The following is a 23,348-nucleotide window of genomic DNA, read 5'->3' as shown; positions in this document are numbered from 1 at the left end:
AGGTCAACAAACTTGACTTGGAAAAAGTCCTGGAAGTATATACTGTTCCCCAATAAAGTCCTATTCCCCTCCCCCCCCCCCAAAAAAAAAAAAAAATTAAAGTTCAGTCGCACTGGCCACATGCCAAGTGCGCAGCGGCCACGTGACCTGTCCCAGCTGGCACAGATGTGGGACGCTCCCATCCTTACGAAGTTGTGTCGCACGGCACCGGCCCAGACAACATGAAGAGGACAGAGCCTGGAAAGCACTAACGGTAAGCAGAGAAGAAAACAGGAAAGAGCCAGGGAGAAGGGGTCGGGGAAAATCAAGGGACAATCCAGAAGCCACCTGGAGCGAACATCTCAGGACAGTACGGGGTACTGAGTGCAGCGGGGGAAAGTGCCCCAGGACCTGGGATGTACCCACGTGATTCAAAGACTGCTCTGGGCAGGAGGAGCCGCTATGGAGAGTGGTGGCAGGAATGGGACCACCAGGGGCTAAAGAATCGATGGCCGGAACAGTGGACAGAGCCCAGGCCAGAGAGGCCTCGCAAAGGCGGCCAGTGTCCGGGTGGCGGGAGGCCTCGGGACAAGTGGGCAGACAGGACTCTTCTGAGAAGTCTGCAGTGAGGGAGAGGCTGCGGGGCAGCTGGAGGAGAACTGAAAGCCAGATGCAAGTCTGTTCAAGGTGGAAGAGACATGAAATGGAAGGCACTGGAAAAGTGAGAAGAACCAGAGCTGACCAAGTGCACTCACCTATTTCAAATCCACTGTGCGAACAAGGTACCATTCGCTTTGAAGTTGACTGTACTGAACTGTACTTCACAGAAAAACACAGGTGTCTGCCCACAGTTCAGAGAGCCAGTGAGTGACTGGAGCCAGCACTTCAGTGCTGAGCGCTCGTGGCGAACGCCCAGAGCCTAAGACCTCAGCTGGCTTTTTTCCTCTTAGCGGTGACGGTAACTGAGGGTGATGCAAAAGGGCTATGAACTGCACGATAGCATTTTGGAATTAAATTCAGTGTCCCGACAGGAGCAGTTTTGTTCATTTAAAGAAGAGAGGAAGGAAGGACAGAGGGGTAAACGCAGGCGAGCCTGGAGGCCTAAGAGCGCGGACTGTATGGAAACAGCTGCCCAAGCAGGGTTACCTTCACTGCTGGTCCAGGGGCCACATCGTCCAAGACGTGCGCACAGATGTTAATGACCTTCAGCAGGTGGCAGAAGAGCTGCTCCACCATGGGCACCAGGCTTCGGTCGCCCAGAGCTGGCCAGACCTCGTCCTGCTTGGTGGTTGCTGCGCTGCCCTCTTCTTCAGAGGTCCATGAACTTCTCAGGGACTTGGGGGCACTGGCTGTGTGTGACACAGGCACAGGCGTTACCTCCCACCTCCGCAGTGTGGGGAAAGAAACCGCTTAGGGAACACACGTCTTCAGACCCCTCTGTGCTGGACAGCTCCACCTGCCGTCAGCTGATACCTCAAATTCAACAGGAAATTGATATATTCCCCCCAAATCGTGTTTCCAATTTCCACGAGTGTCACCATCACACACCCATCCAGCATGTGACAGTCATCCTGGGCCATTTATTGATCTTTGCAACCGAAGTTCAACTGGTGACCCAGGCCTGCTGACTGCCTCTTTCATTCTCCTTCCATTGGTCTCTCCCCCACGATTTCACAGCCACTGTCATACTGGACTCTCTTGCTTGCTGGAACTACAATTTGAACCTCCTGAGTTTCCCTGCCTTCTGCTCTAACCCACATTCGGTCTGCCGAGTGAACTTTCTAAAACACTAATCCAGTTGTCAGCTCCTTCCACGAAGCTCTTCAGTGGCTCTCATGGCAAACAGCACACGTCCTCCTTAATGGAGACCAGTGACATCCGCACCCACAGGCCCCTCCTGCCTTACTAGCCACATTCGCCATCCTGGTCCCTGTCCTTCCGTGACATCCAAAATGACTTACCATTCTCAAATGTCACACAGTCTTGCATGTCGTCATGTCTGGGCACGTGCTGTGCCCTCCGTCCGGTGTGCCCTTTCCTGCCAGCCCATAAATCTTGTTTCCTGTCCTAATCTCCGAAGGACAGCGGTAACGGCCACTCAGTGCTGTCACCGTGCCTAGTTTACATGGGCCCCCTAGTCTACATGTGACTTGAGATGGAGCCCACACGGCATACTTTCTTATCGCCCTAGTGCCCCCTAAAATGAAACCAGAAATGAGCTTACCCACAGCCAGCTGAGGGGCTAGCCTGTGAAAGGGCTCCTTTAAAATACTCAACACGGAGCAGCTGCCTATAGTACATATTCCCGCACGTCAGTAATGCCTGCGATTCTGACAAACGGAACAAGCTAGCCCTGGCAACGACCTCAGAGCACTTTTCCTTCAGACACTCCCCACCCACAGCCCTCAAAAGGAACTCAAAAGCTGAAGACCTGGGGTGTCCGTCTGAAGTTGGTGCCCATACCTGCAAGCAGGTTTCCAGCTAAGATCAAAGCATCCTGATGGGCCGAGAGATCCAGTGGGAACCATGCCGATGAGAGCAGGGTGAGGACCACCGTGGCCATGCCCACAGTACAGCTCTTTCTCGACTCATCGGAGGTGCTCAGTGGGGGCACTCTGGAGGCAGACAAATGACAGAAACACTTTAAAGCCACCTTGCTTCCTTATGGACTGAGAGGAAAGCACGTCGCTATTCATTTCACACCAGTTAACTAACATCTTTCCTGTAAACCACAGCTCCATAAAAAAATCACCTGGGAAAGGAAATCGGGTAGCAGATCTGCTCCCAAGTGTCACAACTGTCTATCTTGATAACTTTTTAACATTCTTTAAAATTTGAGTTAGCACATTTTACTCCAATGCCTCAGTCGTCTAGAAGCTGAGCCTAGTGATGGTGCTACGACTAGAAACCGTAGCTGCTCATGGACCACTTGCTGACAGGACAGCAATCACACTAGATGGGAGGCCAGGGTCCACGCCAGCAAGTGCTGACTGGCTACACGCTGGCACGCACGTGAGACCTGCAATTCACTTCCAAATGTGACGGATAGCCACCAAAACTGTCCTCAGGAATCCGCACAGGACAGAAGCTGCCTCCTAACTGCTGTGGCAGACTGGAAATTATCTCACAGATCTATTAGGGCCCTCTATTGGAAGGAAATCATTTTTCAATGAAAACTGCTGAATTGGTTCCTACAATAGTTCCTAAATTATACTCTCGTAGTTCATCGCGATTCTGTATGACAGGTCACATTTGATTTTAAATCAAAGAGTTTCTAAATTTTTAATACATAGTGAAAATTTTGGGAGAGAAGCAAGCCAATTAAAAAAGCGTTTTGCCAGCATATGCAAATTCTCTTACATGAATCTGTAAATCACACCCTCAAATCCTCCAAAGTGCAGAAGAGTGAGCATCACACTGAAATTACAACTAGTTCAGTATTTCCCAATAGCACTCATCACTAGCTCCCACACAAATAGGGCAGAAACAAGCAGCTTTCGGATAGTTTCCCAAGGACAAAAGGCTTCACGAGAAAGAAAAAAGGGGTCCCAATAACCATGTTTGTATCACACAACCTCAGACAACCTTGTGCTGAGAAAAATACATACCCACAGTGCCAGCCTAAACTCCAAACGCAGACTGGAAAGGCCGTCGACAGAAGACACAAAGCTTCACAGCATCCAAACTAAAGACGAAAGGAAAACACACCCCAACATCAAAAAGGGTTATTAAATGGAACCTTTCACCCTTTATAAAAAGCACAAACGGTGGAAAACTGGAGAGCTGTGTCTAATGCCAGGATATTTGCCCTAGGACAGCCTAGCTCTAACTGTCTGAGCTTCACACAACACACAAGCATTTCTTCTGTCACGTAAAATAAATGACAAGGTTTAACTTGGTAATCAGCACATTAACACTACTTTCGTATAATGTTCTTTTTCTCTGATTATGAAAGTTACACTTGTTCATTTTAGAAAATTTGTGAACATCTGAAAAATATAAAGAAAACAAAAATCACTCATAATCCTAAAATTCATTTTGGTAATTTTCTGCCCATTATTTTCTTGAGTATGCAAGAAATGTATGCGTGAATATCCTTTTTCATAACTAAGATCTGACAACACATGAACACAGTTTTGTGCTGTGCCTTTTACACTCAATATTATAATCCAGATTACACTCACTATATTCTTAAAAATCTCCAAGCATATTTATAGGTGCATAATGAATGCAGTACTGTATGCACAGAATTTAATCATTCTTGGGTTCTTGGACATTATAGTTCTTGTCCACTTTAGCATCCTAAGTAATGATCTATAGATAATTACATTACACAAAAATCTTTGGTGGCATTCTGGTTTTTCCCCCTTAGTATATATTACAAAGTCACTGGTCAATTACATTAGAGATACTTTAAACTTCTGATATAGTACCAATTCAGATAATGTAGTTGTTATTTTCATTTTTAGGTCTTCCTGTATTGGCTGAATTTTTTTACAATGAGCATGTATTAATCATCAGAAAGCAAGCTGTTTAATTCCTGTTGGAATAAACTATGATACTGTTCACAGAAGCACAACTTAAGAAGCCCACGTGTTAAGAGCTCTAACACAGGCTCTTACCATCAGCACTGACCATGACCTTCGCTGACCATGACCTTCACGGAGACCACCAATGGAGACTTACTGTGAGTGCACGAGTGGTCGCTGTGATTAGTTCGTGAGAAACCGCTGCAACGACTCTCGAGAGGTTGTTTTCCATGGTGACATCTGTTATGCTCGGTAGCAAGTTATAGCCTCTATATATTCTAAGAGAAATATGGAGACTTACAATCTACTATTAAAGCTTATGACATTTTTCAAAGTTCAAGTGGCACATGAAAGTTTAAGATTAAATGCTGTAAGAAGTTCAAGCAATCTTGACTTTTAAGATAAAGACTGCAAATAAATGTGGCCATTCTTCTATAAAAATGGTTTGAAGTCCCCCCCCTTCCTCCAGTGTGCCCCAAACACTTCCCCTCAGAGCCCTGCCTACAATCTCTCTACACATCCCAAGCCACCCACTTTTCAAACTTTAAGTGAAAAGAACTCCCTCACGAAGCTACTCCTGAGCCCAAGACAAAAGAAAGTCCTCCTTCACCAGACCGCCTCGGCCCTTTTCCCATATTCCATTCAAGGCCCGTAGTAATTTCCATCCCCCTTTGTACTCACATACAGACTCTAATTCCCCAACTCTGCGAATGAAGCCGGGGTGGGTTAGTGGTGAGTCACCTTGTACCCCTCAGTGTCCTGTCCACGGAGGCACTCAACAAACAAACTAAGGAGAAGACTATTTATCTTCTCACACAAACTCTAAACAGAAGTAGCAGAGCTGCAGACACAGCCTCACAACTAAATGGGTGCCTCATGCCAGATCCACAGAAACATTGCTGGGTGTCAAGGAGCCAGCCAAGTGTGGAACTGGGAAAATTTTCAAACCAATTAACACTTAGTAACCAATTTTAAGGAAATATACTCATCCGTTGGCACCTCAACATTCATTTTCTGAAATGACATTTAGAAACAGCAATTTCCCCTAAGCTTGTCAATTCCTGATAAACACTCTTACTCTGCTTCTGCTTATCTTAAAGGATTATTTATCCTGAATCCTTTCAAAGACAGAAAATGCCAATTCTGAGCTAACAAAAAGGAAATTCTCTGAGAAGAAAATTACTTCCGTGTGCTTTTTAAGCACTCTTTACATGCGAAGAAATATTTATTTGGGAGTAACAACTTCAAAATTTGACAAGCTGGAATCCAAACGCAGAATAAAAGAGAACATTTCAGCTTAGAAGTCATTTAGCTCAAGTTTTTTAAAAAATTGCCACTCTGCAGAAAGATTTATCATATAAAACTAATTTTTAAAATAACATTTAAAACACAGAGAGCTACTAAAAAAGGCATAAATTTTATCACGTCTATAGCCTTCTTTGCCAACTAAAATTCTAAAAAGAGTACAACTTCATTAAAGCATTTTGCTCTAATTACTTCTACAGTCTCTGCCACTCGTCTGAGAATCAGATGAAAATGGGCTATGTCCAGTCACTTGATACTGCATTCGAAAGCTTCCACGGTAACTGTGAATACTAATTGCAAACCGCTGAACTAGTGGATAACCCAAGACAACACCGACACTCTATCATAGCCCGCTCACCTAAAAATGAACGGGCATGACACAACCATACTTGTCACAGGTGACAAATAAAGTGAAAATGTTAATGAATGAATTTTTAGATAAGACATAGCATCAGCCACACAGAAAAATACACTTGTTGGTATGTGGCTTGCAATGAATGAATGAAGATTTACAGTGTCATTACTGTTGTGACTTGGCAGAACTTGATTAAAGAGGTGGGGTGGCAAATCCTGAAAAAGAGGACTATCCTCTCACCAGAAGACCACCTACTCAAAAACCCACACCCAAAGGTTTGGTTCCAGAAAGTCCGTTTTAGACTGACGCCCTGGGGCAGGCGTCAGGGAAGGGCGCGTGCTCCCCGACGAGGACGGCAGGCGGCCGGCGGCTCGGTCCATGTACCTGGTGATCGTGCTGACGGAGAAGTGCGAGGGAGGCTGCGTCTCGTGCATGAGAAGCTTCAGGTAAACACTGCTTTGCTCCCTTGCCACAGCCACCACTGGATCAGCTTGTCCTTGGTCACACTTGTAAAACAGCTTCGGGACGAGCCTAACAAAAAAGTCAAGTTCATTTACTCAGGACAGTGCGTGCAACACGGGCTCACCAGCCTCCTCCGTCAAGTGGCTCCGCCCGACCCGTCAGCCCCAAGACCTCCACGCCCCTTTCTCAGGGGGGCACATCCCAGCACCTGAGAGTGGGGGTCTCCAAGCACAGACCACATGCCCCTTCGTGCTGCCTGTCCGAAAGTGCCTTTCTCAGCACGTTCTCTTTCCAGTCACCTGCTCAGCACCCACAGGAGCCCCGAGCCAGGGTCCACCCATAGCACGAGCACTGAGCAGATCCTAGGGTGGGAGCTGTCCCCCACTCCTGTTCGCAGCTGTGTGCAACTGCCCCACGCACTCCCCGGCGGCAAAGCTCCAGCTGAGGTCCCTCACAAAGCTGAACTGAACTCAAGGCAGAACGCGGGCAACTTTCCCAGGGGCACAGGAGGTGCGCGGGGCGTGGCTATATACCCACGCTCACAGCGGGGCGGAACTTTCAGAAACAATGATTTTATCACACTGGTTTGCAAACTCCAGTACCTCTAATTAAAATCTTTCCTCCATGGAGACGTGGTCACTAAGCACAATTTTGAGGGGTATAATAAATTGCTATCACTTGGAGAAAACGGTAAAGATCCAAAATCCCTGATTAGGCGAGTCATACAAACCCAGTTAAATAAGTCAATGAAAAGGTACATAAACCTCACAAGTAATCAAAGACATGCAAATGACAGCAGTGAAAACGGGAAGAATGAACGAAAATGTAACTGGTTTTCTTCGAGTAGTTTGATTACAAAGATTTTCATTTCCTTATTTATATTTCCCCTAAACGTTGTTCAGTAAATACATATTACTTTTAAGATAAAAGTTATTTTAAAAAGAAATACCAATTTCTGTCTGAACAACTGACACATATTTAACTTCTTCTGAAATATGTGATGTGGTGAGAAGAACCAGGCATGATCATATTCTGATAGTAGGAACGTAACCTGGTATGTTTCTGGGGAGCAATTCCATAGTAAGTACCAAATCCCATTAAAAATCCACTGCTAGGAATCTACCCAAGAGAAATGAAAACGTGTGTCCATGTATACAGTCTTGTAGGCAAATGATCACAGCAACAAGACTCAGAGTAGCCAAAAAACAGAAATAATAACAATACCCATCGTCTGGTGAATGAATGAATGAATAAAACAGTAGTGTTCTCCACATGATGGAATGAATACCACTCAGCAATAAAAGGAACGCACTAGTGGTACCTGCTGCGCACGGATGACCCACAAAACTAAGTGACAGAAGCCGGGGCAAAAGTCCACCTACTGAATGATCCCATTTACAGAAAATGTCCAGACAGGGCAGCTCTTTGGAAACAAGAAGTAGACTTGTGGTTCCTGGGGCTGTGGGTGGGAATTGGGAGTTTGCAGAGGGGCACAGGAATCTTTGGGGCGATGCAAATGACCTAAACGTAGACTATGGTGACATTTACACAACCCTGTGAGTGTTCTAAGAATCATTTAACTGTACACTTAAAATGCATGCATTTTAAGGGATGCAAAATTATACCTCAAAAAAGCTATTAGAATTTAAAGGGAAAAAACACATTAAAAAGTCTGGCCTAGCAACTCAGCTTCTAGAAATAAATTTTAAGAAATAAATTATAAACATTTATGTGTAACAGTGTTGACTGGAGCATCATTCATTATTCAAATCGAAAAAAACTAAATACCCAACCAAATAAAATTTACGTAAAAATATATCAAAACCACATAGTGAAAATGGCACTAATTAAGGATCCTTTTTTTTAGGAGAGTATTTAATAACAAGAAAACGCTAATAATATATTAGGTGGAAATTACCAGATCACAAAACTGGGTGTCCATTTTGTCCCGATTTTGAAAAAGAAACTCATACACAGGACAACCAGCAAAATGTTAACAGAAATTATCTCCAAGTGGTAGAATCAACCATAATTTTCATTTTCTTAGCGCTATTCTCTACATTCCAAAGTTTCAAAAATGAAAGCGTGTTACTTTTACTCTAGAGGGTTAGTATTTTGTTGCTGTTTGAATTGTCATTTAGACTTCGCGTGGCAGTGAATAATTTCTTTCTTGATAGTTTAAGAGTAGCTGAAGACGACCTCCGAAGATTTAAGAATACTGCCCCGAGACCTCCGAGTCTTCCCCTTTCCCCATTCGCGTAACATGAGCGCTTTCACCAGAAAAGTCAGTCACGAGGGAAGCACTGTACGCACCTCATCAGTGAAGCAGCAGCGACATGGCGCACCCTGGGGTCTTCGTCCCCAAGCAGATGGATGACAACATCACTGAGCACCCGTTCTTGCAGCTTTAAGAGCTTTGGAGAGAGGACGAATAAAAGCAGATGTAAGCTCTGTATTTAGCTAATGTTCGGGAAGGTATTTTCGAGCCAGTGAAGAGGAACTCAGGCATAACTAGTCTTACGTTCCCTCCACACAACCCCGATGCTCATGATACCGACTGTGAACTAAACCTTGGCCGAATACACTGGCAGACGCCACAGCGGGAATGCGACAGCGGGAGGTGACTGGGCGGCTCCCAAACATGAACGCGAACGTGAACATGAAGCGCTTACCCCCGTGTAGTGGTGAGCGCCTCTGTGAAGGTGTTCTGCTTTCGCCTCCAGGAAACTCACCAACCTAGCAGGAGAGCACATTGAACAATGAAGTCATTCATTGCTCAGCAAACCCCTCCGGAAGCCCGAAGGCTGATGGCAAGTAAGACGTCGGGGAGGCCACGCTGAGTCGATCCAAGCGCCAGGGGGCTCTGAGAGTGGCAAGGGCAGCGCTTACTTGAAAGGACAGAAAGACTAATGTTTGACAAGCAGTTTCATTCCTCTCTGACTCCAGGCTCAAGCAGGCAACTCAGTAAAGTGGTTTCCTCACAATAAGTACACACAAGTCATTCTGAAGGACTCCGATGCCCTGTGCAGAGCGCGGGGCAGCTGCGGGCCAGACCCCAACATTCTCCTGCTACCGCGCTCGGCACCCCGTCTGTGGAGTGCAGCTGGGACAACCTCTAATTCTCAGAGATGTTCTGAGGATGCAAGAAAACACCCTGCCCGCAGGGGGAGGCCAGCATGGCCTGGCACGAGACCGGCCTCTGACGGTGGTGCCTTAAAAACACCCGGGCAACACAGGAAAACATCCCTTCTGAAAGAAAAACCTCGAACCCAAGCTCACTCCTAGGAAATGAAAAAGTGCAACATATCAGAAGTTATTTTTCAGTTGCAATAAAATACACATCAGCTGTCTGGCCTAAGCTCAGTGTGATGAAGAGTAAATTCCTTTTTAGGAAGCAGAACTAATATAAGCTACACTATTTTAAAAGTCGGAGCCATTTTATCTCCACCAGCCAGAATGCTTGCAGGACTAAGACCATCAGAAAAGGGCACTGCATTTAAGGAGACGAGAACAAGGAAGCAGAGGAGGACGGCACTGAGGGCCGGAAGCCCCGGGTCTCTGCATGGGCTACCTGGACACCATCACACCTGCATAGATGGCCCCGGCTGGTCCCTGATAATGAACCTCACGTGCTCACCTGAAGTCGATTTCAGCCAGCGTCTCCAGCAGCTCGGTCCTCACCAACCAGTAGGAGCTGTTCCTTAGGCCCAGCAAGTCTGTGATCAGCTGCAGCCCCAGCTCACTGTAGCTGCTGCTGCAGAGGCTCATGACGCAGTGCTGGGAACGGAAAGCAAGGCATGGCCACGGCGGCCGGTCAGGGGCTGCAGCTGCACCAACGGGCTGTGACATCATGGACACACCTGTCCCACACCCGAGATGCTGACAGTACACACTTCACCCCGGTAACCTCGAGTTTAGAAGGAAGCGTGCCCCTTTCTATTTCTAAATACATTCTTTAGGAAAAGGTGTATTTCAAACCAATTTTCTGAGACTCAAAACTCAAACCAAAGTCTATTAAACCTTAACTTTATCGGCAATGTCTTCTTCCTAAAGCTGAGCAGTGGATACACAGATACTTATTCTTGTTTACAGCTTTAGAAGACCTGGACACATTTAACATTTTAATTGTAATAATGGTAAAACTTCCAATAATCTCACCCGCACAGCTGTACAAGCCAACTTGCAAGTCACAGAAGATTCATCCTTCAAAGTTTTCTGCAGCAAGGGGATGCAGTCCGCCAGAGAAAATGTATTTCCTGACCAGAAAAGCCAGCAACAAATGCCTGCATGAAAACGTGAACCTGCGCCTGCTACCCAGAAAAGACAGTCCTGGAAGGCTGGCCGTTACCTGTCAGAGCCCTGACGGTGCCCATCCAGTCGCCCACATGGAAGCGCGACCTGCTGAGGGTGGAGGAGATGAGGGTCCCGCAGAGAATGGCTGTGGCCCCTCGGACCTGCGGGTCTCCATGGTCGATGTAGTTCAAGACGTCTGAGACGTACTGCTCCTCTGGGGGAGGAAGTGCGCAGCCACCGTGAAGGGCCCTACCTTCAACCTTGCAACTCAACATACAAGCTTCATTGTTGGGAAAGAAGAAAAGCGCAGGGGGCGATGCCAATTTAAACCAGACCTCACTCTAACTACTGTGAGTGGGAAAGGCATTTGGGGGCTTCAAGAGTCTAGAGGCGGCATCTGCCTGACACCCACACACAACAGGTGGTAATTCCAGGGGGTCAGCTCATAAGCAAATTACAGGATTTCATTTCAAAAAGAAGATGAGAGAAACTCAATCTAAACCGGTCCACACTCAACTAACATAAATTAAAAGCCCAAGTTTGCCGCCTCGCCCAGAGAGAGAGAGGAGGCCATTTCCCACACAGGCTCCTCCCACCACTTACTCAGTGACGAGAACACGTCCCACAAGGGACCTGCTGTGGCCGCGGCCACGCTGTGCCCACATGTCTGAGTGTGAATGTCTCAGCATGACCCAGGCAATTCTGATCATACACACTTCATGCTTTTGGTACAAACCCAAGCGTAGTCAACTGGCTTTACATTCCCAGAAATCTACTGTTTCGTTGTGTGTTTTTCACCTAAACATCCCACGGACAGGGGTCCAGAAAGGGACGCTAATTACTATCTGTGTGTTTGATGGAGAATACGACACAGTTCAAATGACACAAATCAACTCAAAAGTTTCCTGCTCTGAAACAGCAAAGATGGTTTAAAACAGTTTTCTGCATAATGACGACACGTGAGGAGAGAGGCGAACCTGAACATACCAAGGTGCTCCGTGGTGTCGAGGGGCGCTCTGTAAAGTTTGCTGAAGAAAGACTCGGGATGAAGGGCCACCGCGGCTCCGACACAGCTGAGAGCCAGCGCCTTCACGCTGACCCGCACGTCCCTGTCTGGAACCAGCGCTGCAAGGGAACCACCTGGGTCACCTTCAAAGCAGCAAACACTTCATTTCCGAAGACACAACACTGGATCTGCGAGAGCAGCTGCCCACCGTCCCCTCCCTCCTCCCGCCAGTCAGCGAAATGACGCTCTCAACCAGCTGACTCCCTGGGCTGCACTAACCAGGCACAAAACTGACCTGTGACACCTACTAATTTCCTTCCACTGCAGCCGCCCTTCTATACTTACCATTTCTTTCCCCAGTTAGCAAAAACGAAGCAGACAAAAGGCGGACGCAATGGACAAGGGGAGCAGAATCGTTGTCGGTAGGCTGTCCTATGTCACCTTTGATCCGGCAAGGCTAGAACACAGAAAACTGACACTTATTTGTCTTATAGAAACTTGTTTGTCAGAGAACCAATATATTCCTTCGTTTGCTCATTAAACAAATGGTTCCCGGGCAGCAATTATGTTGGATGCTGGGGATACAAATGCCTTTCTCTGCCCAGGTACACGCCTGACCTCACAGACCACAGTGGGCACAACAGACCGGTCACAGGGTCACGTGGACTGTGGCAGGGAGGAGCTCAGCCTAACCGACAGGGAGGGCACATGGGCTAGGAAGGCAGCTGAGCCCCGGCACTCAGGAGAGGCTGTGTGGGCAAGTACAGTATGAGCCATCGTCTCTAAGACAAGGAGAAGCTCTCGAGCAGAGGGAAAGGCCTGGGGAAAGCCCAGAGCTGAGGGGCAGGCCTGGTGCCAAAGGAGCTGGAAGTAACTATTGGGGAGGTAGTCCTGGTGTCAGGGGACCGGGAAGGAACTACCAAGGGGCAGGCCTGGCACCAGGGGACCGGGAAGGAACTACCAAGGGGCAGGCCTGGCACCAGGGGACCGGGAAGGAACTACCAAGGGGCAGGCCTGGCACCAGGGGACCGGGAAGGAACTACCAAGGGGCAGGCCTGGCACCAGGGGACCGGGAAGGAACTACCAAGGGGTAGGCCTGGCACCAGGGGACCGGGAAGGAACTACCAAGGGGCAGGCCTGGCACCAGGGGACCGAGAAGGAACTACTAAGGCCATGACACTAATTGAGCATCTATGTGGGACTAAGTATAAAGCACTATTTCTTGCCCTAAAGGAATTTAAAATTAACTGGGAGGACAGGCAGTTCTTCAGAACCTTAAATGCAGCATGAGCGGCCATCCACATCTGGGTGTACACACACAAAAATCGAAATCAGGGTCCTGAAGAGATATTTGTACCCCCACGTTCCTGGCAGCATAATTCACAGTCACCAAAAGATGGAAGCAATGTGTCCATCGATGAATGAACAGCAAACCAAAATGTGGTGTACACACTTAACGGACTATCGTTCAGCCTTAAAAAGGAAGGACATCTGACACATGGGACAACATGGGCGGACCTGGAGGACACGACGCTCAGTGTCAGCCAGACACAGAACAAGCACTGCGCGATTCCATTTCTATGAGGTCCCTGGAGGAGTCAGATCCATAGACAGAAAGCAGAATGGAGGTGATGAGAGGCTGGGGAGGTGTTTCGTGGGGACAGTTTCAGTCTGGGACGATGGAAAGCCCTGAAGATGACCGTGGGGAAGTTCACAGCAGTGTGCAAGCCTCAGTGCCACTCAACTGGCAAATTTTATGTGACGGTATTTTATTTACCATAATAAACAAACAAACAAATCAGTTCAACGGAACACAAACAAGAAATATTGCAAGGCCACACATGACCATCAAATGAATGGTCCGAGAAAGCAGGTGAGGTAGCCACCAGGTAGGACAGGCTGGGGGCAGAGGGCAGGGAGGGCGCCCAGGGAGGCAGAGCTCCAGGCAATTCCCAAGGCCTGGGGCAGTGCCTCGGAGGCAGGCAGCAGAGCAGGCCTGGGCAGCATTTGAAGGGCACAGCTGAGCAAAAGCTCGAAGCAGGAGGACACGCCGCATGGCAGACAGGGTACTGCAGTGACTCAACGCTCACGAGCGCAGACTGCGGTGTGGGCGCCTGCCTACGTCTCTCACCTTGTTTTCTTGCTCTCCTGGTTCAGCAGCCTCCTCTCTGGACACACACTTCTCTATACTGCTGTCAGAGGGCTGCCTGCTGTGGCCCATGCTGCTCAACAAGTGTGCTTGCTGAAGGGCTTCAAAAACAGAGAAATCGAGATGAAGGAGCAAGCTTCCCATTAAAGCACAAATACACATATTTACACACAGTTAACGTGAAAGTACAGCAGGAGTTAGATCAAGAAAAAGGATGATCACTCCTCAATCGTTCTTCCTCATTTGCTGTTTATGACCCAGAAAAAAAAGCTATCAAGAGATTTTTCTTGGAAGCTAAACCTTAGATGTCACAGTTGAAAGCAAGACCATTTGGCAGTGCACTGGCTGAAGCCAACATACCGAGTGAAGAGTTTCCGAAAGCATCTGAGTCTTCATCGGGAAGAACACCTGTGGGGTCCTCGTCGTCATCCTGCGGCGACAGCTGCATCCCTGAATACTGGCTGTCAGCGCCATCTAACACCTAGACGGTTCAAGAGGGGCTGTGAAGGCTCTGCAGTGTCACCACCGAGGACAGGCCTCAACACGGAAGGGCAAAGGCAAAACCCCTATGTAACACGGCCCACATCGTACACACTAACACAAAGGCCACTGCACAAAGGCACATAGATGCATGTGTATAAATTACCGAGAGCTTACTGATCACAAGTTACTACATTTTCAAAGATTTTATAACTCAAAAAATTCCAATCTGGAATGTCCAATCTGGACATTTCTTCTTGCTATGAAAAAAAAAATAATTAAATTAAATCTTTGTCTTCACAATTTTTACAGTAAGTCAAAAATGAGGAAAAATTTTTTAGACAAAAGCCTAACAGTATAATACTAGGTGTAATCAAACGATGTGGTAAATGTTTAAATTTAACAAATTATAGTAAAAGACACATTGCCATTAATCCCCCTCAAAGTACTTCCCCTCACTTGGAACACACTTATCCCATCATTCTTGCCACTTTCTGAAGCAGTTCTGGAAGTCCTCTTTCATGAGTATCGTCAGTTGTGCTGTCGTGGCTGCCTCAATGTCCTGAATCATTTTGACTTTGGGGAAGAGCCAGAAGTCGCATGGTGCTGGATCCGGTAAATAAGGTGAATGAGGACACATCGTAATGTTTTTATTTGGCAGAAATTGCCGTACCAGAAGCGATGTGTGACACAGAGCCTATCCGCTGTGATCACAAAATACAGTGAATGCTGCTGCCAAGTGCCATGCAACGGAAAGGCAGGGACCTTCAACATGGAAAGCAGCCGTCAAAACTTAGTAACAAAGTATGTGACAAGTTTCAACTTATTCAGTGCTGTTAGTCAGGTATAAGCTATGGTTGAGAGAAGGTGTGTTTTAAAGTGTGCTGTAAATCATCCTCCATCATGACAACGCTCCGTGTCACATATCGCTTCTGGTATGGCAATTTCTGTCAAATAAAAATATTAGTGTGTCCTCATCTGCCTTATTCACTGGACCCGGCACCGTGGGACTTCTGGCTCTTCCCCAAAGTCAAAACGATTCAAGACATCGAGGCAGCCACAACAGCACAACTAAAGATACCCATGAAAGAGGACTTCCAGAACTGCTTCAGAAAGTGGCAAGAACTCAAATATATGGTGATGGAAGGAGAACTGACTCTGGGTGGTGAACACACAATGGGATTTATAGATGATGTAATACAGAATTGTACACCTGAAATCTATGTAACTTTACTAAGAATTGTCACCTCAATGAACTTTAATTAAAAAAAGTGGCAAGAACGATGGGATAAGTGTGTTCAAAGCGAGGGAAAGTACTTTGAGGGGGATTAATGGCAATGTGTCTTTTACTGTAATAAGTTTTTTTTTATTTAAATTTTCACTGTGTTGTTTGATTAGACCTCGCAGGTTATGTCCTAAACTGCTAGCACTGAATCAACTAAGCTTTGGACACAGTTGTCTCACACATACAGCCATAAGCTGGGTTAGGATTCCATACTGCAACGTTTTTCACATCTACTTGGAATCCCATGTAATTTACCTGAAAAACTGAATGATAAACCCTTAATACGCCAGTAAATTACTGTAACAAATTCTATTATCATTTTCCAAAAATAATTTCAAATCCTTTTAATTAAATTTTTAAAAAGTCAAGCAACATGATCAAAAACAACCAAGAAAATTAATTTCCTCCCCTCTCCATCCTCCAGTTTATAAAAACAACAACAAAAAAACATAATAAAAAACATCTTCTGGATGCCTCAGGCAGGATCAAAAGCACTTCACATGTATTACATGCCCTCGTCTTCGTTAAGTCTTATACCACGAGTACTGTTACCATCCTCGTTTTACGGGTAAGAAGCTGAGGCAGAAGGGGCATAACAGCTCCAGGCTACACAGCTAATGGCAGAACCCAAATTCTCATGCTGGTGGGCTCCCCCCAGGCCAAGTCCCTTACGCCACACTGAACTGTCTGTCTCGTGAGGAAACTCCCTCCCCCCTTCAATTGGCTCACTTTTCTCTATGGCGCTTACATCCCTCTGACTACGTATGTATTTGTTGACTGACTATTATTAGCTAATAACCTGCCCTACACACACATATACACACTCTCAAACAGGGGTAGGCAAACTGTGACCTCTGGGCCAAACCGGGACCACCACCTGTTTTTGTAAATAAAGTTTTACTGGAACACCGTCATGCTCATTTGTTTATGTTTTCCATGGCTGCTTTCACACGGCAACGCAGAGACGTGACCAAGGCCACGTGGCTCAGAAAGCCAAAGATATTTACTCTCTGGTCCTCCCCAGAGAGCGCTGGAGGACTCCTACTCCAGGATACTAGCTCCATGCGAGCAGTTTTCAATGTCATGCCCCGGACGTCATCGCCGGTTTATAGAACACTCCCTGGAACATACTAGGTCTTCAATATATTTGCTCAGCAAACACTTAATGACTGGATACAAGGTGGAAGCATGCCATCACACAAAAAGAACGACAGCAATGTGGAAAGTCAAGGGAAGGTGTTCAGCTCCCTACGGGCCAGAGGCCGGCCTGCCAGGCCCGACCCCAGCACTGCCACACATTCCCCTCTGCTGAAACACTCCCAGCGTCTCCTACGGCCATTCATTCCGATTTCTAACAAGTCTGCCCAGATACTATCTACTATAAAGAGGCAAGATGTCTGTGGGAGCTGGTATGCCCGGCCGGCCGCACCCCGCGCAGACGTCACGCGCCCCTGTGCCCAGCACCTTCCCCAGCCTTCCCTGCCCCGTGCTGGAGAACGTGCCTGCCCTTCTGTTGCCTGAAGTCACTGCCCCTGCTCCACGATCAGCCCCCGCCTCCCCAGGCCTCTGGTTAGAACCCCTACCCACGAGCCCACTTCTCTAACGAGTAACTAAACCCACATAGCCATTAGAAATCACAGCCATGTGACAACTGCTCAAAGGGGACATGCACGTGCTACAGCCCGTGGTTTGTAATTCAACGTTTCTGTATTCAGCCAAGTGAAAAACAAAACCATGCTCTTAACAAAACATATTCAACAGTAGCAAAACACTTAGCGTACAAACTTCTTAAATAACATTGGGTGTAAAACCTAGTGTGCGCCTGTACAAACTTTCTGATTAAACCATCCTTGAGGCACAAATTGTCCACTAACTCAGAGATTGGAGGTACTGCATGCTCTATGGATGAGACACGTTGTAAACATTTTGAAAAGTCACAAAGTGTTAAAATAATGCATAGGATTCATGTTATTAATTACATTGCGTTGGCCCACAGATCTGTTAATAGGCTTCTTAAAGATTTTTTACAATCATGGTTTCACCTGTGCCCAACAAGGTCTTAAAGAATTTAAGACGCACTCAATTTTAGAGGAGTCCACGTCCTCAACTAATCTGGGCCTCCACGTTCAACACAGACGATGCTCAGCCGTTTCCTTCGGTGAAGGTCTCGGATGGGGCCAAGCTCCCCACTAATGCTCAGAGCTGTGGCCTGTGCACTGTTACTAGTGGGTCAGAGGGAAAGGGGAGAATAAGCAGGGGGGGCCCAGGCTGGGGCTGTAGGGAAGACCCCTCTGCAGAAAGCGGGGCACCCCTGCCAGCACTTACAATCTCTGAACTGTCTGAAGGGGTCACCGCCGAGTCCGGCCCTTCAGTGGTGGTCTGGGAGCTGTCACTGATGGGTGAGGAGGCCTGGGTCCCACCGTTCAGGTCCATGGCGGGGTCGGACGGGACGGCGCTGACCTGGCTGGAGCTGTGGCTCAGCATGTCCTCCTCGTCCCCGTCTGTGGCCGTGCTCATCAGGTCACAGGCGGCCAGGTCCACCGAGTCCGGCTGCAGCGTGTGCTGGGCACGGGGCTGCTCGGTGATGATGTCGTGGCTCGTGGAGTCAGCAGCTGAGCTGGCAGAGCCAGGAGTAGAGACCCCGGAAGAGGCAGCCAGCTCACCACCGATCTCACCCTTCACTGAGGCTGAAGACAAAGAAACACCCATTCCTCAAAGGGCTGGGAAAACATTCAATAGGGATCAAATGTACGCACAATACCCAGAATTCACTATCACCATTTTAACTGCAGAAAAGCCTGAAATATGGTAAAAATCTGAACTAGTTATTTCAAAAGCAAGGGCACAGCGCAGCCTTCAAACATTACCAAATCGCTTTCCACTGTGTTATTTACCTACCTTTCGCCACTTAATACAGTAAGGGTCAGCAGCCAGTACATTTTAAGTGCTATCAATATTTCCAGCGGGCATTTCACTGCAAACCTCACGTACGCCCAGTAACATCACCACCTCAAGTTCTTAGGCAGCCACTGCAGCCACCACTCAGAGCCGCGTGTAAAGACCTACAGCTAACGGGCAGTTCACAGGCGGCCAGGCCAGGGGCACAGGTGCGCTCACCAAAGCCCGGGCGAGCAGTGCTCAGACAGGACGGCGAATTAACCGTCGTTTTGAGTGGCCTTTCCTGCTTCCCACACCTCTAAGCCGGTCCTACTTTCCTGAAGCATAAATTTGTACCACGTTTTCCTCGTTTCGTTTTGAAATGCCGGCTAAAAACGACACTGCATAAAAACCACCACAAAAAGACCTACACCAAGCCATTAGCAGTGGGCTCCCCTGGGGGCCACGGTGTCAGTGAGCACTGAGCTTTACTTATAACGCTGTGGAAGCTGTCAGTTTTTTTTATGTGTTTTAACTTTATTTCTGTAATTAGAAATTGGCTTCTAGTTTGTAAAATAAATGAATAAATAATCACCACGGGGGTTATTCATATTATCCTCCCCAAATATTTTAGCCATATTTTCAGTTATCTCAAAATATTCTTTTGGATAGGATTATACAATCCAAACCACTCTCATTTAACCCAATTATTAGTATCTTAGTCAATACTCATCCTTTATAAGGTGAATAAAGAACCTACTTAGATAACTCTGTAAACAAACAGAATTCTCCCCAGCTAAATTATCCACAGACAATTTTTAACCCCATCTTTCACCCTCCCGACCAGGGCAGTTCATGACACACTTCTACCCACTATCCTTACTCAAGGAGTATGAACCTAATTTTAAAACAGCCTAAACCAAGGAAAAGAGCAAATATTTGATGCAAGGAGACACACACGTTTCAAAGTGAACCTTCTAGAGGAGCCCGAGTTATCCACCAGGAGCAGGTACACTAAGGGGCGGGGCAGGCAGAGGTGGGGCCAGCAGAGGACGCAGGACAGACCCACTGCCACTCCGAGAGCTACCTGCAAAGGCTGGGCTGCCGGCCTCCGACCTGGGCTCAGGGTCGTCCTCCAAGGCCGCTGCTTCTCCAAAGAGCACTTTTCCTAAGAAATGACGCAGCAAGAGTCCGTTAAGCTCACCAAACAGAAGGGCTTGGCAAAGCAAACAAATGCAGTCTAAATGCAAACTCATACGCATACCGATTCTGCTCTCACACAAGTCACGGCAATAGTTAAATATTTTAGTGCCTCTGGAGTGCTACTCACAAAGAATGCACAGATATTAGAGAGTATCGTTCAAATCAATAGACCGTTATGGAAAAAAGTTTAAAGCAATGATTCTCAAACTGCCCCAAAGTATTTAATAATAAATATTTATTGATTTAGATTACTGTTAATGATGAATAATTCATATTACTATCTAGTTTTAAAAATGGTAAGTTAGAGCCAGAACCAATTGTATTAGCCCTTGGAATATTCATGTCATATCTTCAATGGCACATCAGAATTTATATATAAAACTTTTACACCTAAAAGTCACTTTTATTTTATATCTTTTAATTTACTAGATTCTATGGTTGACAATCAGAACTCAAGCACTGTATGATCTGGGAGGGTGAAATAATATTTCATCTTTTGCAAAGTTCTAAAAATACATTTTAGCTTATGGTTTCCAAAGTATGATTTAACTGGATTCCTTAAATCTTATGACTACATTACATATAAATGTCATTAAGGGACACTGTCAAAATAATTATTGGCAACTTTTAATTTCACTGCTCTTCAAAGAACAGGTCAAAGGTTTAACAACTTCCAAAACTCTACACTGGTGTGACATTAAAGGCAAAAGCAAAGGAAACCCAAATATAGATGAAACTGACATAGGACTATCTGCTAAATAATTCTTTATTACAGAACAAGCAGTTTACCCTGAGAAAGCAGATATCCCCACCCTCTCCTCCTCCATGAGTTCAGGTGCTAATGAAGGCACTCTGTCCCCCCAACCAGTGGTTAGCAGATGGGGGAGAAGGGGGAGGCAGGCACCGCCAGAGAAGGGATGCCAGGCCACACACCCCCAGCCTCACCTGACCCTACATCCAACAACTCTGCCTTTACCTTTCTTATAAAGAGGCAGATTTCACTTGAAAAAAAAAAAAGAATTTTGAGGCCACTACAAAAGTTTGAAAATCACAGCTCTAAATGAAAAACAAAACAATAGAAAGCTAAACAGACTGAGGATATCCCACGTCCTAGGCAGAAGAAAACAAAACAACTCATGTCAACCATGTGACTCGGTCATCTTTTCATCACGGGAAACAAACACGACAAGCATCGGAGTAACTTAGTCACATGCCTGAGAATCTCCTCCAAATTCAATAGAGAGACTAGTTTTCCCAGAATCTCTCTCAAACAATCTCAGTGTTTCACCAAAATCTCATACCTGATTAAGTATCCCACACTATGAGGGCCCAAATGTTACTACTTCTAAGTTCTTCTAGGAAATGTTTACTTAACTCAGTCAAGGCTAGAATATTTCCTGTTAAGATCCCAGCCAATACTGCAAATAACATTAGGCAGCAGGCTCGCAAACACTCAACTCATGACACAAAAAGATTAGTATGTCGTATGTAATTAACCTCAATAAGAAAAGAATTCATCTTTTAGTATTTCAAAATATAAACTGACAACAATTACTTCCTATGGAAACCTAGACTGGGAAAGAAAATAACTGGTGTTGCAAAGTGACAATGTGTATCAACACTATCAGATTATATCAGAAATGCTTTGATCCAATAAGAAGAAATTAACTGCATCAGAACACTGTGGCAGCTACAAAGCTAAATACGGCTGAAAAATGATAACCAGGCCCAAATTAACCGAATAATTAACCAGATGTTATTCCTGACTGATATTAAACAAATTCACTGGAAATGTAAGTTACCTTATAAAACATGACACCTTCCCTAAAGCAGGAGGAGGCAGACTGCAGCTCACCTGCTTCTGTGGCCAGTTTCACAGGATGCAGCCACATGCACTAGCTTAGTGTTTATTGCCCATGGCTGCCCTCCTGGCCAAAGGACACAGCCGGACAGTTGCCAAGGAGACAGGAAGGCCCACAGGGCTAAAATAGGCAGCACCTGGCCCTTTACAGACAAAGTTTGCTGACCCCTGACGTAAAACATTAGAAATTTATGACAGGGGCCGGCCCGGTGGCTCAGGCGGTTAGAGCTCCGTGCTCCTAACTCCGAAGGCTGCCGGTTCGATTCCCACATGGGCCAGTGGGCTCTCAACCACAAGGTTGCCAGTTCAATTCCTCGAGTCCCGCAAGGGATGGTGGGCTCTGCTCCCTGCAACTAAGATTGAACACGGCACCTTGAGCTGAGCTGCCTCCCGGATGGCTCAGTTGTTGGTTGGAGCGTGGGCTCTCAACCACAAGGTTGCCAGTTCAATTCCTCGACTCCCGCAAGGGATGGTGGGCAGCGCCCCCTGCAACTAAAATTGAACACGGCACCTTGAGCTGAGCTGCCGCGGAGCTCCCGGATGGCTCAGTTGGTTGGAGCCTGTCCTCTCAAACACAAGGTTGCCGGTTCGACTCCCGCAAGGGATGGTGGGCTGTGCCCCCTGCAACTAGCAACGGCAACTGGACCTGGAGCTGAGCTGCGCCCTCCTCAACTAAGACTGAAAGAACAACAACTTGAAGCTGAACAGAACCCTCCACAACTAAGACTGAAAGGACAACAATTTGACCATTGTTCCCCAATAAAGTCCTGTTGCCCTAAAAAAAAAAAAAAAAAAAAAAAAAAAATTTATGACAAAACAATTCTGATACACAAGCAATTTTTAAAAACCACCCTGCTAGGCATGTTTGATTCCAGCAACATTTAGACATACAATCAGTCACTCTGCTGAGAAGACATATAGCACCGTTGATTGCATTATGGAAGTACAGAAAAATCAGTAAGATTAAAAACTCTGATTTCTGAAATAATCACCTTTTTGTTTTCTTGAAAGGACAGGGCTGCATGAAGAACCCCCTCCAGCTGTAAATCACAGAAAATGACAGATGAAAGTAAAGTAACAAGCTGCTGAATTCCAGAAGGAATTCGAAAATCTTCAAAAAGCTTGATTTGACTTTAAAATTAGAGAATATGTGGACATACATTTCCACAGGCGGTGCTTAAGCACCATACTGCAACACTTTAATTTCGACAACAGGAAAATATATTACCACTCAAATAATGCAGTTTTAAAGATATGACCAAAAACGTCAAAAGAGCTCAAATAAAGTGCATTTAAAAAGCCAAATTAAAAGCATCAGAAATCTCAGATTATATGGTCAACTAATAATCAAATATAAATTTCCATCAGAAATGATCATTAGAAATGAGTATTTCAGCAACAGTTCGTCAGGCGTGCAATCCTTAGGGAAAAGGATTCTTCAGGACCAAGGACAGTGAACAGACATGTTAATATTTTCGGCTTGTGATTCTGGAATCATTTATGTTAAAGGAAGTAGCGGTTAGAAAAAAATTAATCCACGTCTGCCTCGTTTGTGGTGCCTGTG

The 23,348-nt window shown here is 46.2% G+C and overlaps 1 protein-coding gene across 4 annotated transcripts in view; it reads right to left on the bottom strand.

Annotated features, from left to right (window-relative positions):
* The window catches only part of HTT (huntingtin), a 120,330-nt gene that overhangs the window by 62,142 nt on the left and 34,840 nt on the right, over window positions 1-23,348 (bottom strand). For 3 of the 4 annotated variants that reach the window (XM_019718736.2, XM_074320558.1, XM_074320570.1), the window contains 17 exons: window positions 22,777-22,824; window positions 19,808-19,888; window positions 18,169-18,530; window positions 14,439-14,559; window positions 14,061-14,179; window positions 12,275-12,386; window positions 11,911-12,048; window positions 10,979-11,137; window positions 10,789-10,886; window positions 10,268-10,407; window positions 9,303-9,366; window positions 8,944-9,044; window positions 6,553-6,699; window positions 4,666-4,786; window positions 3,588-3,664; window positions 2,443-2,594; window positions 1,126-1,328 (listed from right to left, as the gene is read on the bottom strand). In XM_019718736.2, the coding sequence (XP_019574295.2) occupies window positions 1,126-1,328; window positions 2,443-2,594; window positions 3,588-3,664; window positions 4,666-4,786; window positions 6,553-6,699; window positions 8,944-9,044; window positions 9,303-9,366; window positions 10,268-10,407; window positions 10,789-10,886; window positions 10,979-11,137; window positions 11,911-12,048; window positions 12,275-12,386; window positions 14,061-14,179; window positions 14,439-14,559; window positions 18,169-18,530; window positions 19,808-19,888; window positions 22,777-22,824 (2,243 nt within the window). The remainder of the gene's footprint in view (window positions 1-1,125; window positions 1,329-2,442; window positions 2,595-3,587; window positions 3,665-4,665; window positions 4,787-6,552; window positions 6,700-8,943; window positions 9,045-9,302; window positions 9,367-10,267; window positions 10,408-10,788; window positions 10,887-10,978; window positions 11,138-11,910; window positions 12,049-12,274; window positions 12,387-14,060; window positions 14,180-14,438; window positions 14,560-18,168; window positions 18,531-19,807; window positions 19,889-22,776; window positions 22,825-23,348) is intronic. The other variant, XM_074320562.1, reaches the window with a different exon arrangement.

This window comes from Rhinolophus sinicus, linkage group LG02 (assembly GCF_036562045.2).
Source record: "Rhinolophus sinicus isolate RSC01 linkage group LG02, ASM3656204v1, whole genome shotgun sequence".
NCBI lineage: Eukaryota > Metazoa > Chordata > Mammalia > Chiroptera > Rhinolophidae > Rhinolophus > Rhinolophus sinicus.
The sequence above is the reverse complement of the archived record's forward strand: the minus strand, read 5'-3'. Positions and strand labels throughout refer to the sequence as shown.